This window comes from Rhizoctonia solani, chromosome 10 (assembly GCF_016906535.1).
Source record: "Rhizoctonia solani chromosome 10, complete sequence".
In the NCBI taxonomy this organism is placed as follows: domain Eukaryota; kingdom Fungi; phylum Basidiomycota; class Agaricomycetes; order Cantharellales; family Ceratobasidiaceae; genus Rhizoctonia; species Rhizoctonia solani.
The window spans coordinates 698,975-712,729 of record NC_057379.1 but is presented as its reverse complement, the minus strand read 5'-3'; the positions used below and the strand labels follow the sequence as shown (position 1 = coordinate 712,729).

Below are 13,755 nucleotides of genomic sequence, written 5' to 3'. Positions count from 1 at the left end.
TCCCACGCTACCATGTCATCCAACCTACAAATTGATGCGGGAGTGTACTATGGCCGTCTGGCGTACCCACACTCTAGACCAACGACTCCTTTTTACATGGTTTTCCCGGCAGGGATCCGCAATAATGCACAGTGCTTTGTCCTCAGTTCATTTGCAAAGGATGCTAATGGAGTCATCAACCGGGAGTTTACGAGTATTGTTCCTCGGATTAGCATGCTGAACAATACAGATTTCGTGCTAGGCAGCGCAGGGGGAGTTTTGGACGAGTATTACTGTTTCAAAGGAAAATTCTTGAACGACGGAGAGGAAATTGAACTCGATATGTTGGATCCCAATGAGGAGTTCTGCACAAAGATTCAACTTACCAAAGAGTACAAGAGTCGCAAATGAATAAGACACAATCTGCCAAGGTTGTTTTGATGTAAGTCATATCTACTTTTGGGGGCGTATAATCAGATTGATCAGAAAAATAGAGCGATTATACCACAGAGTTATAGTATTGACCACATGTAACAATAACGGGGTTAGCTTGGTTATATATAAAGATAGCGCTATTGCCGAAAAGAAATGCAGTATTGCTAAGTGAATTTTTCACAACGTCCAACCTGTAATCGGATGATGTCCCGTCCAGGTAGAAACATTGCCCTGTCTTAGTACAAATCGCTTATATCTGATCGTGCAGCTAAGGTCAGAAATTGTACGGTGTGGCTCGGAGCTGGCAAGGAGTCACAGCACGGACTTGTTTACCGGGGTCGTCGTACCTCCCCGGTCCCGTTCGACAGGACGTGACCCTGTTCAGCTGAGACCCCAACCTCTACACCAGAGCCTCACGCTGCCCCTCGTTATTTCTTTCCGTCCCGCCCCGCCTCTTCACAGCTAGCATGTATGACCACCCGACCCGCGAGCCTCTCTCGCATCTTGGTGCCTCGGTTTTTCCTACCGGCGTCGCTAACGTGACCCCAGCGGCCCCCTCTTCGTACCGTTTCCATCCCAGTTCACACTCACACATTGTATTTACCCCACTCCCCTTCATAGTATCCATTCTTTTTGTACACCACTGCACGACCTCGCACCTCACGTGCCAACGACACCAATAGGAATAAATGGTTCTATTAATATTACTGTATATGCACTGATTGCATAGGACAGGACAGTAACACGTGAATCAAGCACCTGTATCGTATCTGAAGAAATCCAAGTACTTTGTCAAAGGAAGCGAATCAATGTGGAGTGAATCTGGTATATGGCTCCGGATAATGTAACTGGCAAGCCCCAACTTAACACCTTGTTAGCGATTTGCCTTGTTTACACGTAGCTCCCGTCTCTGTTGTAATCGATTTTTGACCAAGAATCCATATTCATGTAGTCCTTATAATTAGGGAACGGAATATATGTTGCATGGCTCTAATAAAACTTGGTAAGGTATCTAATAAACGAATAGGAGAACTAGTGCATTTTGAGGAGCCATCCCGATCACGTGGCTCATTAGTCAACTCGCCGATCTTGGCCTCGGTCCATACACATCTTTGCCATTTCGCCACCATGCAAACTAATGTGGCCTGCCTGGCCTTCCACATATCGAGACGTTTTTTAAATATTCCGTCGAGGTCTCTGGCTACTTCTGCACCTAAGGTTGCTTCTACCTTCTCCGAACGACTCGCGGTTGGACCCTCGCTTGACGATTTTGTGGCGGATAATGTTGATCTTGACGAATCTGGGCCTTCGAAAGTAACACTAGGTAATACATCTCAGTAAGCACACACATAAAATCATGAAATCATGCTTTTTAACTTTCTCAAGGCCTCGCCTCCCATCTCACCTCAAGACCAAAATCCCTACTGGGCAATCTTACACAAATATTAAGAAAGACCTTCGAGGGCTTGGTCTTCATACCGTGTGTGAAGAGGCGCGTTGTCCAAACATTGGCGACTGTTGGGGAGGTGGAAAAAAAGCTGCGACTGCGACGATCATGGTGGGCTTACTCTTTAATATTTTGGTTAGTAATCGACTCACTCCGGTCTTGATGGGTAGCTCATGGGAGATACTTGCACGCGAGGATGTCGGTTTTGCTCGGTCAAGACATCAAGGACACCCCCTCCATTGGATCCCCACGAGCCAGAAAACACGGCCGAGGCTATCAGTCGATGGGGATTAGGATACATTGTTTTAACCAGCGTTGATCGCGATGGTGAGCTACGTTGAGGACCGCCTCTGGTTGCGATTATTGATATGCTCATTGTCATCCTATCACTTGCAGACCTTGCTGATGGGGGTGCCGCTCATTTTGCCTCTACAATAGCCAAGATTAAGCATAAGGCTCCCTCGATCCTTGTCGAAGCACTTACTGGTGATTTCCAAGGCGATTTGTCTTGTGTCGAACGGGTTGCCAAGAGTGGTCTTGATGTTTATGCTCATAATGTAGAGACTGTCGAGGCGCTTACGCCTTTCGTTCGGTGAGCTTATGTTGCTGCTGGTACACCTTGGTCTGATTGTGTCGTTAGAGACCGTCGCGCTAAGTTCCATCAATCACTTGCCGTCCTTGCTCATGCGAAAAAATCGGGAGTTAAGATTACAAAGACTTCGATTATGCTTGGTGTGGGGGAGACGGAGGAACAAGTAACGGACACTCTCAAAGGTAGGGTGGCTCTGTGGAACTATAAATTTGAGTTTTGATCTGGATAATTTTTCAGCTTTGCGGGCTAATTCTGTGGATGTCGTCACTTTTGGCCAATACATGCGCCCTACGAAGAAACACATGAAGGTTTCACGGTATGTTGAGCCTTCCGAATTTGAGATGTGGAAGAAACGCGCAGAGGATATGGGTTTCGCGTATGTTGCGAGTGGGCCATTAGTTCGGAGCAGCTATAAGGTGTGTTGTATCACACTTATACTAATGTGGAAGCTCAATATCCCCAATCCACAGGCTGGCGAATATTTTATCGAAAACATGCTGAGGAACGGATCGAATGATAAAGGGGCTCTGAAGACCGCATCCCTACTTTCAGCGGACGCCGGCCAGGCTGATCGCCCGGCAGGTTCAGTCAAGGAGTGATTAGGCATTTCAGCTTAGCAGATCGTTGAATGTTGTGCATTTTCGTAATTGAATAGAGGTCTCATGTTTATTCGTGTAATAGCCTAGGGTTGATGCGTTTCGCAAGGTTCCTGCGGCATGTATGAGCTCGGACACTCCTTCAGTGAGAAAATCGGATACTAAAAAGCATTGTTAACCTTTCAATAAAAAGCTATCAAGACTCTGGCCAGTGAAAAAGGTCGAGAAGATGAATGCATTCCCCAAATATGTGAAATATGAATCGCTCACGACTTCCTGTATCTATCATGAGCTGGGCTTTAAGTCATATATATTCACTAAACTAGTTCTTCACGAATGCTCCACCCTTGGGAGAAATTGCACCGAGAATGCATACCTTTCTTTTGAAAAGGGATTCGTGTATGTTCAACCAATACAACTCGTGAAATATAACTTCCTTTCATATTTGCTCATAATTCAGTCGATTGTTTCTTGGGTAGAGTGTATCTCCAAGTGTATTACAATAAAGTCCTCCTTGGAGAGCCCTTCAGATCAATTGCGCTGATCTACTCTGGCGCTTTCACTTCGATTACGACCCGTTTGGAAGACTATGTGCACTGCATTGGCATGCTGGGTAAACACACCTACTAATATCACCATATGTGAAAATTTCCCGTCATTGCACAGAACCACCGCCATTCCATTTATGGAGCCTAGGGAGATGTGCGCAATGGCACTTGCTATCGAGGCAAATGCATGAAAAGGCTAACATGTCTACTGCAGCCATTCATTATATACTTGGGGCGATTACATTATATTCTGACCAGTTCTTAACCTGCCCCCCCCCCAACAGGCCCTCTCTGAACAAAATCTGCGCACACAAAAGTAGAGCCGTACGCGCAACTAACTTAGCAGTATTAGTGGATTCGGTCGAGGAGTAAGGATTTGTAAATGATTATCCTCAGTTGAATCTATTGAATCTGAGAATACTGATTGTAAGTTACATTATCGTATTTTAACGGCTCTGATTTGAACTTTCAACTGGCAAACTAGATGTGCCCTTTGATATCAGAATTCACGCTGGAGACGTCAAAGGTGGGTTCCTGAGTGAAGACCGGCTTGATAGTATTTGGCTACCTGATCTCGTAGGTGATGTTTTTCCCTCACGTGCACCCCAACCCAGCTAAATTCAAGTTACAGAATCATACCATCCCGTGTAACGAAAACGTCCAGTATTCAAACAAAACTTATGAATTAAGCAAGTAGAGTCACAGTCATTCGTAATTAAATGGGACATGTGTCGCCCTTGATTTATCTAGAGAATAAACTTCGACCAATGCATTACTGTACAGCTGGAGCATGTCCCTGTGCCTTCCTCAAGTGATCGCCGCTCATTCCGGATCTATACCATCTCGGCTCTTGCAGCTAACACGCCTGGAGAGACAGCGCACGACCCATCTTTCACGACGAGATACGCATATATACATGTGCTGGAATGCCGTTATGTCGGCCGGGAAAGCTTGTATCGGATTGCTGCCGTTGGCCCATGTGTACATTTGTTTGAAATGAAATTTCAGCTATGTTTGTGGTTGGGTGTGACCTCATAGTTGATTAAAGTGCTTGCAAAGAATGTGACTCGTAATCATCAGTGGCGGGTAAAAGACCTGATCCTACGAAGACTGTATTGTCCTCCAGGCCGCCCTTGTAGTCCGGGTCAAGGTGAGAACGCACTTGGACCACCAGCGGAGTGGCGTTGGCGGACAGCCGACACGTGATCAGGGGTGAGACCCTTAAGGGCGCGCAGGAAAGTAGGCTTTCTGCACGACCGCCTCCACACTGCTGCGTCCGTCTGGAACTTGACTTTTTGCGACTCCTCCGCCTTCTGCGTGCTTGAGCACCGACCTCCCTACTGTACCTATTCGACTAGACTCTCCGCTCTGTTGGTTGACTTTCGCTTCAACATCTTCCACTCTTTGCTTCTGGTGTTGAGTAAACACTGCCCCTATTTAGCGACACACACAATCAACATTACATCCTTTCCCAAGCTCCAATCCCACATTCTGTTGCTTCAGGTGAGCCAACAGATCCATGCAACATCAGTATTTTGGCTGATATCAAGTTTGGCTTAGTGAACATCGAATCACAGTTCGGGTCCATCGTACGGGTTGTTTCCAAGTACCCACCGTTGTATTACTTTCAGTAGCTAGACCGGGTTGCACTCCTAATCTCTTCGTCGAGTAAAAGTTCGTGCGTTGTCATCGGGGGGTTCGGCTCTTTACTAATTTGTCCTGTCTCCCCTTATTCCCTGCATTTGTTTCACTCCCCCCTACGTCCAGAAATAAGGCTGTATTATCACTAACTAGACCGAACTATGTCTTCTGCTAACGTCCCCGTGAGTATTCACTCGGCACCCTATGTTGGATTGCTCATTCTGACATCACGTGACTATGCAGGCGCGTCGAACAACGCGACTCACCCGAACACACCTCGATGAGAATGCGTCTGCTACAAGGACCACTCGCGGATCTGCCAAGCCCGTAGCGGTTGTGTCGGTACCTGTCAAGACCGCCGCTGCCGCTACCACCCGCCGACCTGCCTTGACTGCCAATAAAGATAAGACTGAAACCACTTCGAACCGTGCTCTCGACGCCGCAAAGCGCAAGCGCGATGCGCTGGGCGAACTTACGAACAAGAATAAAGCAAAGACAATACCTAAAGATAAGGATGGTAAGCCCCTCGGTAAGGGCAAGGACCCCCTGCACAAGCGCAGCGAGAGTGTGTCTTCGGTCTCTGGCAAGCACGAGGAGGTTATGGAAGTCGATGCATCTAAAGCGACATCCGAAGAGACCGACCGGCCACGGTTCTCACGCCGCATTTCCGCTCGTACTGTTTCAACATCGTCTGTTCCTGCACATCCCTCTACAGCTACTACTGCTCAAGTCACTGGTCGACGTGCAGTTTCTGCTGCGGGCACTCGCCTCTTGCGCACTCAATCGGCTCGCGCAGCTACTACCACCACTTCCGAGGCAAGCCTCCCTGCTGCTCCTCCTTCGACGTCTGGTGCCCATCGTCCTACACCCGAAGATGAACCAGAGGGTCCTGCTTATAAGCGACGTCGCACAAGCTCCTTAGACGCTGAGGAAGCATCTCGTGCCGTTGCTCATATCAAAGAAAAGTCTCAAGGCCCTGACTCTATTGAAGTGGAAGAGCCATGGACTGATCTTGATAAGGATGATGATGGCGATCCATTGATGGTTAGCGAGTATGTCGTGGATATCTTCGACTACATGTTAGAAATCGAGGTAAGCTGGTTGTTGTTCTGGTCTTTAAATCCGTCTGAAGCCTCTATTTAGCGCAAACATGCCCAAGTGCTTAACCCGAACTATATTGAGAAGCAAAAAGAGCTCAACTGGGGCATGCGTGGTATTCTAGGTGACTGGCTGATCCAGGTCCATGCCCGGTTCCGCCTCCTTCCGGAAACTCTATACCTTGCAATGCATCTCGTCGACCGGATGCTATCTATCCGTGTCGTTTCCCTTTCTCGGCTTCAACTTGTCGGCGTTACTTGCATGTTCATTGCGGCGAAGTACGAGGAAATCATGGCGCCCTCAGTTAAACACTTTGTTGAGTGCGCCGACTCGGCGTACACTGAGAAGGACATCCTCGATGCCGAGCAGTACGTGCTCCGCGTTTTAGGGTGGGATTGCAGCTACCCCAATGTCATGACTTTCCTTCGCCGCGTTAGCAAGGCCGAAGACTTTGACGATCAGACTCGCAGTGTTGGCAAATTTTTCGTTGAAATAGCCTGCGTTGACCACCGTCTTCTTCCGTTTCCACCAAGCCAAATCGCCGCTACTTCATTGTGGCTCGCTCGTCTTATTCTAGACCGTGACCCATGGGTAAGTCCGTTCGAGCCTACCTGTCATTTTAGCCTCTGACCATAATTTGTTCATGTCTACAGAACGGCAATTTGATCCATTACTCGACTTACCGTGAAAAGGACCTTATTGAACCCGCGAACATCATGCTCAATTACATGCTGGAACCTATCAAGCACGAAGCTTTCTGGAAAAAGTACGCGAGCAAACGGTATATGAAGGTCTCGCCCTATGTCCGTGAATGGGCGTTGATGAGGTGGCAAGAGGGTGAGGAAGTTGATCTTGCTGCTGAGTTGCCAGGCCTGCGAGCGGCAATCTTGGAGAGGCGAGAGAAGGAAGTGTTCTGAGCTCGTACCACGCTGTCAATGACAAGATGAGTTTGTTTAGCGAGGGAGGTTGTGTGATCAGTGAGATTGAGGGGGAAATGGATTCATAAGTTGTTTTTTTGTTTTTGTTCTTTCTGTCGTGTCTGCTCTGGGTGTACATAGTTCACTGCATTGATTTGTATTCTTTCAATTTATTCTCGATCGTACACTGGTATGCATATGGTCCATGCTTTCTATTTAATATAAGTCGTATGTTATGTATAAACGGATAAAAAAATCGCAGTCAGAACGCGGTGTGTGATTCAGTGGGCATCAAAGTACCTTATCATGGTTGTGAATTGGGGCTATTATATGCAACCCTTCTTCGAAACAAGTTTCATCTTAAGTTTTGTAATAGTAAGTTAGCGATAAAGCCTTTGATTTTGAGCATTGACAATTTGGGTCGCCAATCCTCGCATGTGGAAGACACTTAGTTTTACGGGAGACATATGTAAGTTATTCGATCGATACTTGATCATCGCATTCCAACAATGAATGCCTGAGGAAAACACCTTGAAGTACCAGTTGTAAAGCTAATGGGGCGTACTTGCAGTAGCAAATAGCAGGTAAAGTTCTAGCACACTAAACACCCGAAACGAAACTTAACTTCTTGGTGAGCCACCAGACATGATTACAGTGGGGAACCATATCAATTATCAACTTTACATATACAAGTGCTAAACTGTGGTTGGTGGAAACCGTCCAATGCCCTAGCGTACGCATACATGCATGATTGTAGTCGGTCAATGCCAGCAGACTCCATTGATAGGATATATGCGTTGCCCCAAATGGAAATGAGCGTCGTATTTTTTCGAAGACAGCACTAGAATGCTAGAAGTTATTCGCACTTCAACTAGCGCTATTTGATTCTGGAGAAGAGGAATGTACACCTAGTAGCATCGATGATACTGTATAAACCAAGGGCTTAACCGAAGAATTACCCTAGGGGACGTCTAAGGCCTAGTGTAGTATGGGACCTCAAGCCCACACGCCCCCTTCATACAAACGTTGAGGTCATGAAAGGTACTCTAGAGCTCTGTACGTGATCACAGATCGAGCACCAAGTTCGGTTCAGAAAGCTTGAGAATGTATTGCTCATGTTGATGGACTAACTGTCATGATTTATGATCAAACAGCTACCAAAGTGCGCTCAATAATAATGGCATGAACGATAACATTCAACTACAATTTTTATTCGATGTAAATCCACTCAGAAAAATAATACAAATGCCCGAAAACAGCCCGACACTGAGCTTGAGACTCGTGTTTTTGACGATTAGCAGTTGTTGAGATACGACGTCAAAGCCGATTTTTCAGCAGAATCTACCGAGAGGCTAAGGATAATTTTGTAAGCCCCGAAGTAAGTTTCTCAAATTGTAATAACTTACTCGTAGTAGTACTTGACAGTGATCCAAGCACGAACGTAAGTGCAGTCTATAATCAAGGTGTTTATCAATGAGCAGGCTGGGTTGTGAATTGAGATAGGAGAGCTCACAGTAAGAGGACAGAGGGGGCATCCATTCTGCCGGGTCTTTATCTCCCTTAGATTGGTTAACATTGTCCTGAAAAGAGCGTCATGCCGGGCTGCTCTATTACTTTATTATTTTTAGACTTACAGTAACTGCAATGAGTTGAGGACGAGTTAGGTCGTTGGCAAACGATTGGCGGCGGGCGGTTGTCCAGGTGCGAGCTCCAGAGACCCAGGCCTCCTTGAGGGGGACCATGTGGTCAATATCAAGGTCAGAAGCGGCAGTCCAGGTCGCGCCGTCATAGACAGCTATTTTATATGCATAAGCATATTGAGAGATAAGTTGTATTTAGTAGTTGTGCTCACACTTCCAGGTGCCGGAGGTTGAGGCACAGGCAGAATCGGTAACGACGTTTGTCCCGTCACGCTTCAGGACGGCTGAATAAGTAGATATCTTTAGTCACTTTTCTTAAAATGTTACTTAAATCGCCCTTACTTTCACGGGTGTTGCATGTGCCAGAGATGGTAATCCAATGAGGGAACAGGTCACGGTCACTGATGATGGAAAAGGTCAATTTGAGATAGCATAATCTTATGGTTGAGGCTCACTAGGCTGGTGAATTGGATTCTGCTTCTACCGTCAAAGATGCGAGATAAGTCTTTGCAGTTGCAGCGCTGACTGGGGTTGGAAGTGCTCGTTTGTTTTCCCAATCAAGGGGGGCGCCCGCAACCAGGCCAGTGAAGAGCGCTAGGGCGACCGACTTAAACAACATGGTGAAGGGGAAGAGGAGTTGAATTCCGCTAGCTGGTGAACGCTACCAACAGTTCTTATAGCGGTTTCGGCCGAAAACGTGCGCTCGGCGGGATGTATGCTACTAATTGAACGAAGAGAAGCATCTGGTCGATGGCAGTGAACGCATGAGCGATCGGATGGAGGAAGGTAACGCCAAGCTTCTACAGTCCAAACTCATCATGCAATTACGATATCTCTCAGTGTCCACAATATTCCATATCATCAAACATAAGCACCAATATCTTAGATGTATAGGATGCCCGATAGAAAGCGGTCGCGTGCTGAGTAGATTCCTTGTGGAGCGCATATCAATGCTCGTTGTCGAGATTCGATTAGGCCAAGCAAGCTTAATGCTGGAACGGATACGCATGGCTCGATTGCTTCAGCATGTGTTTCGGGCATTCGAGACATTGATGTTCTGGCTGGGTGTCACACGATGCAGATAACCCGAAGTTAATTGGCTGATAAGGAAATTGGCAAGCGGCTAGGCATAAATTCCGAACGTAACTATCATAACCGGATTTCCGACGTCGAGAATTAGTTGTTATAAATAAACCACTTAGAAAAGGAAGACGAAACACGTTCCTCAACTTATTGAAACGTCCTTGCACGTTTGATGTAGATTCGAGGAAAACTCATAAACGATGGTTTTAGCAGAAAGAACGCACGTATGTACTCATCCGCGAGAATCATGCGAGCAAAATACTGACCAGATGGGATAATTGGTGTGCCCTGGTGTACATCGCTTACATCGCACGTGCTTGTTAAAATAACGAGGAGCTGTCATTGGTAAGATTAAGAGGGGTCGCGAAAGAACCTTGGCCAGTATTACGTAAGGCGGAATTATACCTGGATTGGGTAGCACAGGTGGTTTGCTAAGAGCTGGACCTGGGGACCAGCAAGGTGATTGGATTATCAAACTCGTCCCCATCCTGCGGGTGGCGATACCATACGGGTCTCTACCAGGTGGTAATGGTCATAGAATTTCATTACGCTGGGATATGTTGGAATACACACACTTGCAAAAGTGTGAAGAAGGCGACAACATTCTCAGGATTATTAAATTATAAGTTTTCTGTACCATATCTCATGTCGCAGGAACATCTTAGAAGGGGTAACTTAATACAGGGCATACAACTCCCAGATATGACACAGCTGTAAATGCGCTGTCAACCTTAACCTCAATCCATTGGATTTGATAGTTGTTGGGCACAACCGCCCGGCGCTTGTTGGGTGAAGAGCATTTCCCCCAAAGCATCACCATGTCTCCAGGCATTTTCGCCAACTATCCTGCTACTTCAATCGTGATCGCCGCGCTCGCAGTTGCTGTCCGTCATATTGGATTATTTCACGCCAGAGGTCTTCAACTGGATCATCAACCTCTAAACACCCTTTTGCGATACCGGATAGGCAATTGCAACCACCAAAAGATGATCCTTACACGCTTGCCGAGGCAAGTCTCTTATCATGACCCTCAATGAGCACTTATTAATGATTTTAGTAGCTTTCGGCTTACGATGGACATGATCCTAACAAGCCGGTATACGTTGCTATTAAAGGTGTGTAGTCCGAATTACTAGATAGAGACGCGAGCTTGAAGCAACTTTCAGGAACAATTTTTGATGTGACCGCCAAGGCGAGCTCAAGGGTTCATCATTCTAATCTTTGTTTGACTCTTTATTAGCGTGATGTGTATGGCCCTGGGGGCTCATACTCTGTGTTTGCCGGAAAGGATGGCTCGAAAGGACTGGGACTATCATCACTAAAGGCTGAAGATGCCGTTCCAGATTGGAGTACACTGGAGGGGAAGGAGAGGGGGGTTCTTAACGATTGGCACGCATTCTTCTCTAAGGTATGCCCTTATCGTGATAAATTTAATAGTGAAACCGATTATCTGCGTAGCGTTACAATGTCGTTGGAAAGGTCTCCGACCTGCCAGCAAATGTCGCTCCCCTACAAACAAAAATTGAGTACAGCCCTCAATAGCAACATCATTCTGTTTTTTTCCTGCCCGATACAAGATGTCACTCATGGCTATAGACTGGAATGGAACTAGGACTGGGAGTCCGTCGGTATGATTAGTCCGTTGCGTCGTGACTGAGTGCTTATTGAGCTATCTGTAACCTTGTTCACATAATTGAATATAATACAGAATATATACACTACAGCCCGCAGAATGCCTACAAAATGCTCGGGGGATCTATAAAGCTGCACTAATACCAAAGCTCGCGATACCGCCTACTACGAACCCTGACATCATCCAGAATTGCGTTATTCGTGTCTCCTTTCCACCTCTTTCAGGATCGTGGCCCTCGGATGCGGAGAGAAGCGCGAGTGTGGTGAGGTGCCCACAAGTTACACCAAACACGAACAGAATGAGCATATAAGCTATATCTGACGTAATGAAAACTGGCCAGTGACCGGCTACGTTGCACATCATGAAGGTAGGAATAAATACGACCCGCATGAGGAGTATGCTACGAGGGTCGTATCGCCTGAAGGAAGAAATTTTATCGAGACCATGGCTCTTCCGATCAAATCCGCGATATTAAACACAAGGAAGTGGAGTGCGTTAAACACAAGAGGATTGGTCCGAGTGTTATATGGCTCTATCCGAGTAGTTATGGCTGGGAACACGCCCTGGTATATTGTATTTGAGTTAATTACGCGTGGGCGCTGAATATAAGTAATGACGTACCAAGGTGATGATCCCAGCAAAAAATACAGCGAAATTACGCCCAAAGCCCGATCTGGTGAATGTTTCAGTTGCCCTGGTTTTCCGAGAAATGGCTGTTGGGTCAACAGGGCATTCTATTAATCTAGTATTTTCGGAGACAGGTAGGCCGGAATAATCTTTGGAGCTGGATAATTTAAGTTCGGGGGTATTGGTAGCCAAGATATGGAATGAAATCAATGAGATGGTCACAAGTAGCACCGAGGTCGCGTAGCAGACCGTTGCACTCCACGAGGGAGAGTCCATATTTGGTAGCTCGATATTATTCGAGGTGTAAGCAGTAAACACCTGTAAGGCAGAAACGCCGACGGCCGAAAGAGCGCAACCAGACATGTAATATGTGATAGCTGAAGGGCCATACACTGGAGCAAGCGTCATCGTTGCTGTCTGAAGGAACCCGCCGGCCACGGCGAGCAGACCGCTTGCGACGATGACTGCACCGAAAAATGAGACGACCGGAACATCTAAAAAGGGGACGACCGCAAGGAATCCGAATACGATTATTATGGTGACCATCGACAGTGTGCAGGTTAATGGTCCGATAAACTAAACAAGGTCGCGTAAGTGGCTGGCCATCTGACAAATAATAAACTAAGTGAGTCAGTACCTGGTCACCTAGCCAAGTCATCAAGGCGATTGATAACAGACCAACTCCATTGAATAGAAAACTTATCCAAGAGGCGAATGTATCATGAAGGCTCGTACCCTCGAGCTTCTGCAGGAAGAACGGTAGGGCGATGATCAGGGCTTGACACCACCTATAATTAGGATTGGGGAAAATTCGACTACAGAAACTACTAACCGTTCCATGGCAATAATGAGCTCACACCCAAAGTTAGAAATGCAAGTGCAGTGATAATGCCTCCATAACGTTTCGGTTTCTCGAATGACTCGTTGAGAACGATTCGAGGCATTCTTCGTGTCGTAATGTGGGAGACTCAAAGCTTTCGACCCCCTCAAGATCCAAAGGCAATGTGGTTGACAGACGCTGACAAGTCAGGAGCGACAGATCGATCGTTTGCACCAAGCGTTTTGTAAGAGCCGCGCAGGTCAAATGAGTTCGGACCAAGTGCGGCGAGGGAGGAACTGGAGCCCGTTGTTGGCTCTACTCGAGCCTCGATCTATAACCTGGAGTCTGCCATCCTAACCTTTCAAATGTGCCATACACGAGACCAATAGATTGTTGAGTAGCGTGATAGAAGAACCGCAAATCTCCCAGGAACGATTGTGTGTGGAGCGAAAATCAAAGATCCAAGGTAGCGGTTCCGAGGATGACAAATCATCATCCACCTCATACCAAGGTTATAAATTATATATCACTGCTGTCTTGAAGGACACAGTAACCCACATAAGCACCTGATTGAGTTTACAAAAAGCGCAGCCCGATCTATGCGGCACCCAGGCCTGTGATACGGACGAATTTTTCCACAGTCTTCTATAGTGGGCCAAAAACAAGTTACTTATTCTGAAAGACTCGTCAAGTACTAGT

The 13,755-nt window shown here is 46.7% G+C and overlaps 6 protein-coding genes across 6 annotated transcripts; 4 read left to right on the top strand and 2 right to left on the bottom strand.

Annotated features, from left to right (window-relative positions):
* Positions 1 to 12: 12 nt before the first annotated feature.
* RhiXN_08401 (lipoic acid synthase) lies at positions 13 to 390 on the top strand (the record flags this gene model as incomplete). The annotated part of the gene is made up of 1 exon (XM_043328217.1): positions 13 to 390. The coding sequence occupies one exon, from the start codon at positions 13 to 15 to the stop codon at positions 388 to 390; it is 378 nt and encodes a 125-aa protein (XP_043183602.1).
* Positions 391 to 1,542: 1,152 nt separating this feature from the next.
* RhiXN_08400 (lipoic acid synthase) lies at positions 1,543 to 3,052 on the top strand (the record flags this gene model as incomplete). Its single annotated transcript, XM_043328216.1, has 7 exons — positions 1,543 to 1,751; positions 1,801 to 1,972; positions 2,032 to 2,188; positions 2,258 to 2,453; positions 2,502 to 2,635; positions 2,691 to 2,869; positions 2,924 to 3,052. 7 exons carry the CDS (start codon positions 1,543 to 1,545, stop codon positions 3,050 to 3,052), a joined length of 1,176 nt encoding a protein of 391 aa, XP_043183601.1.
* A 2,347-nt stretch (positions 3,053 to 5,399) lies between these two features.
* On the top strand, positions 5,400 to 7,253 carry RhiXN_08399 (Cyclin, N-terminal domain; the record flags this gene model as incomplete). The annotated part of the gene is made up of 4 exons (XM_043328215.1): positions 5,400 to 5,420; positions 5,482 to 6,330; positions 6,382 to 6,927; positions 6,990 to 7,253. 4 exons carry the CDS (start codon positions 5,400 to 5,402, stop codon positions 7,251 to 7,253), a joined length of 1,680 nt encoding a protein of 559 aa, XP_043183600.1.
* Positions 7,254 to 8,547: 1,294 nt separating this feature from the next.
* On the bottom strand, positions 8,548 to 9,512 carry RhiXN_08398 (uncharacterized protein; the record flags this gene model as incomplete). Its single annotated transcript, XM_043328214.1, has 7 exons — positions 8,548 to 8,605; positions 8,660 to 8,705; positions 8,767 to 8,833; positions 8,888 to 9,048; positions 9,106 to 9,177; positions 9,236 to 9,294; positions 9,349 to 9,512. The coding sequence occupies 7 exons, from the start codon at positions 9,510 to 9,512 to the stop codon at positions 8,548 to 8,550; spliced, it is 627 nt and encodes a 208-aa protein (XP_043183599.1).
* Positions 9,513 to 10,794: 1,282 nt separating this feature from the next.
* On the top strand, positions 10,795 to 11,518 carry RhiXN_08397 (cytochrome b5; the record flags this gene model as incomplete). Its single annotated transcript, XM_043328213.1, has 4 exons — positions 10,795 to 10,860; positions 11,037 to 11,072; positions 11,217 to 11,384; positions 11,435 to 11,518. 4 exons carry the CDS (start codon positions 10,795 to 10,797, stop codon positions 11,516 to 11,518), a joined length of 354 nt encoding a protein of 117 aa, XP_043183598.1.
* A 214-nt stretch (positions 11,519 to 11,732) lies between these two features.
* RhiXN_08396 (Nucleoside transporter) lies at positions 11,733 to 13,180 on the bottom strand (the record flags this gene model as incomplete). The annotated part of the gene is made up of 5 exons (XM_043328212.1): positions 11,733 to 12,027; positions 12,087 to 12,172; positions 12,231 to 12,812; positions 12,874 to 13,013; positions 13,069 to 13,180. 5 exons carry the CDS (start codon positions 13,178 to 13,180, stop codon positions 11,733 to 11,735), a joined length of 1,215 nt encoding a protein of 404 aa, XP_043183597.1.
* Between the last annotated feature and the right edge of the window lie 575 nt (positions 13,181 to 13,755).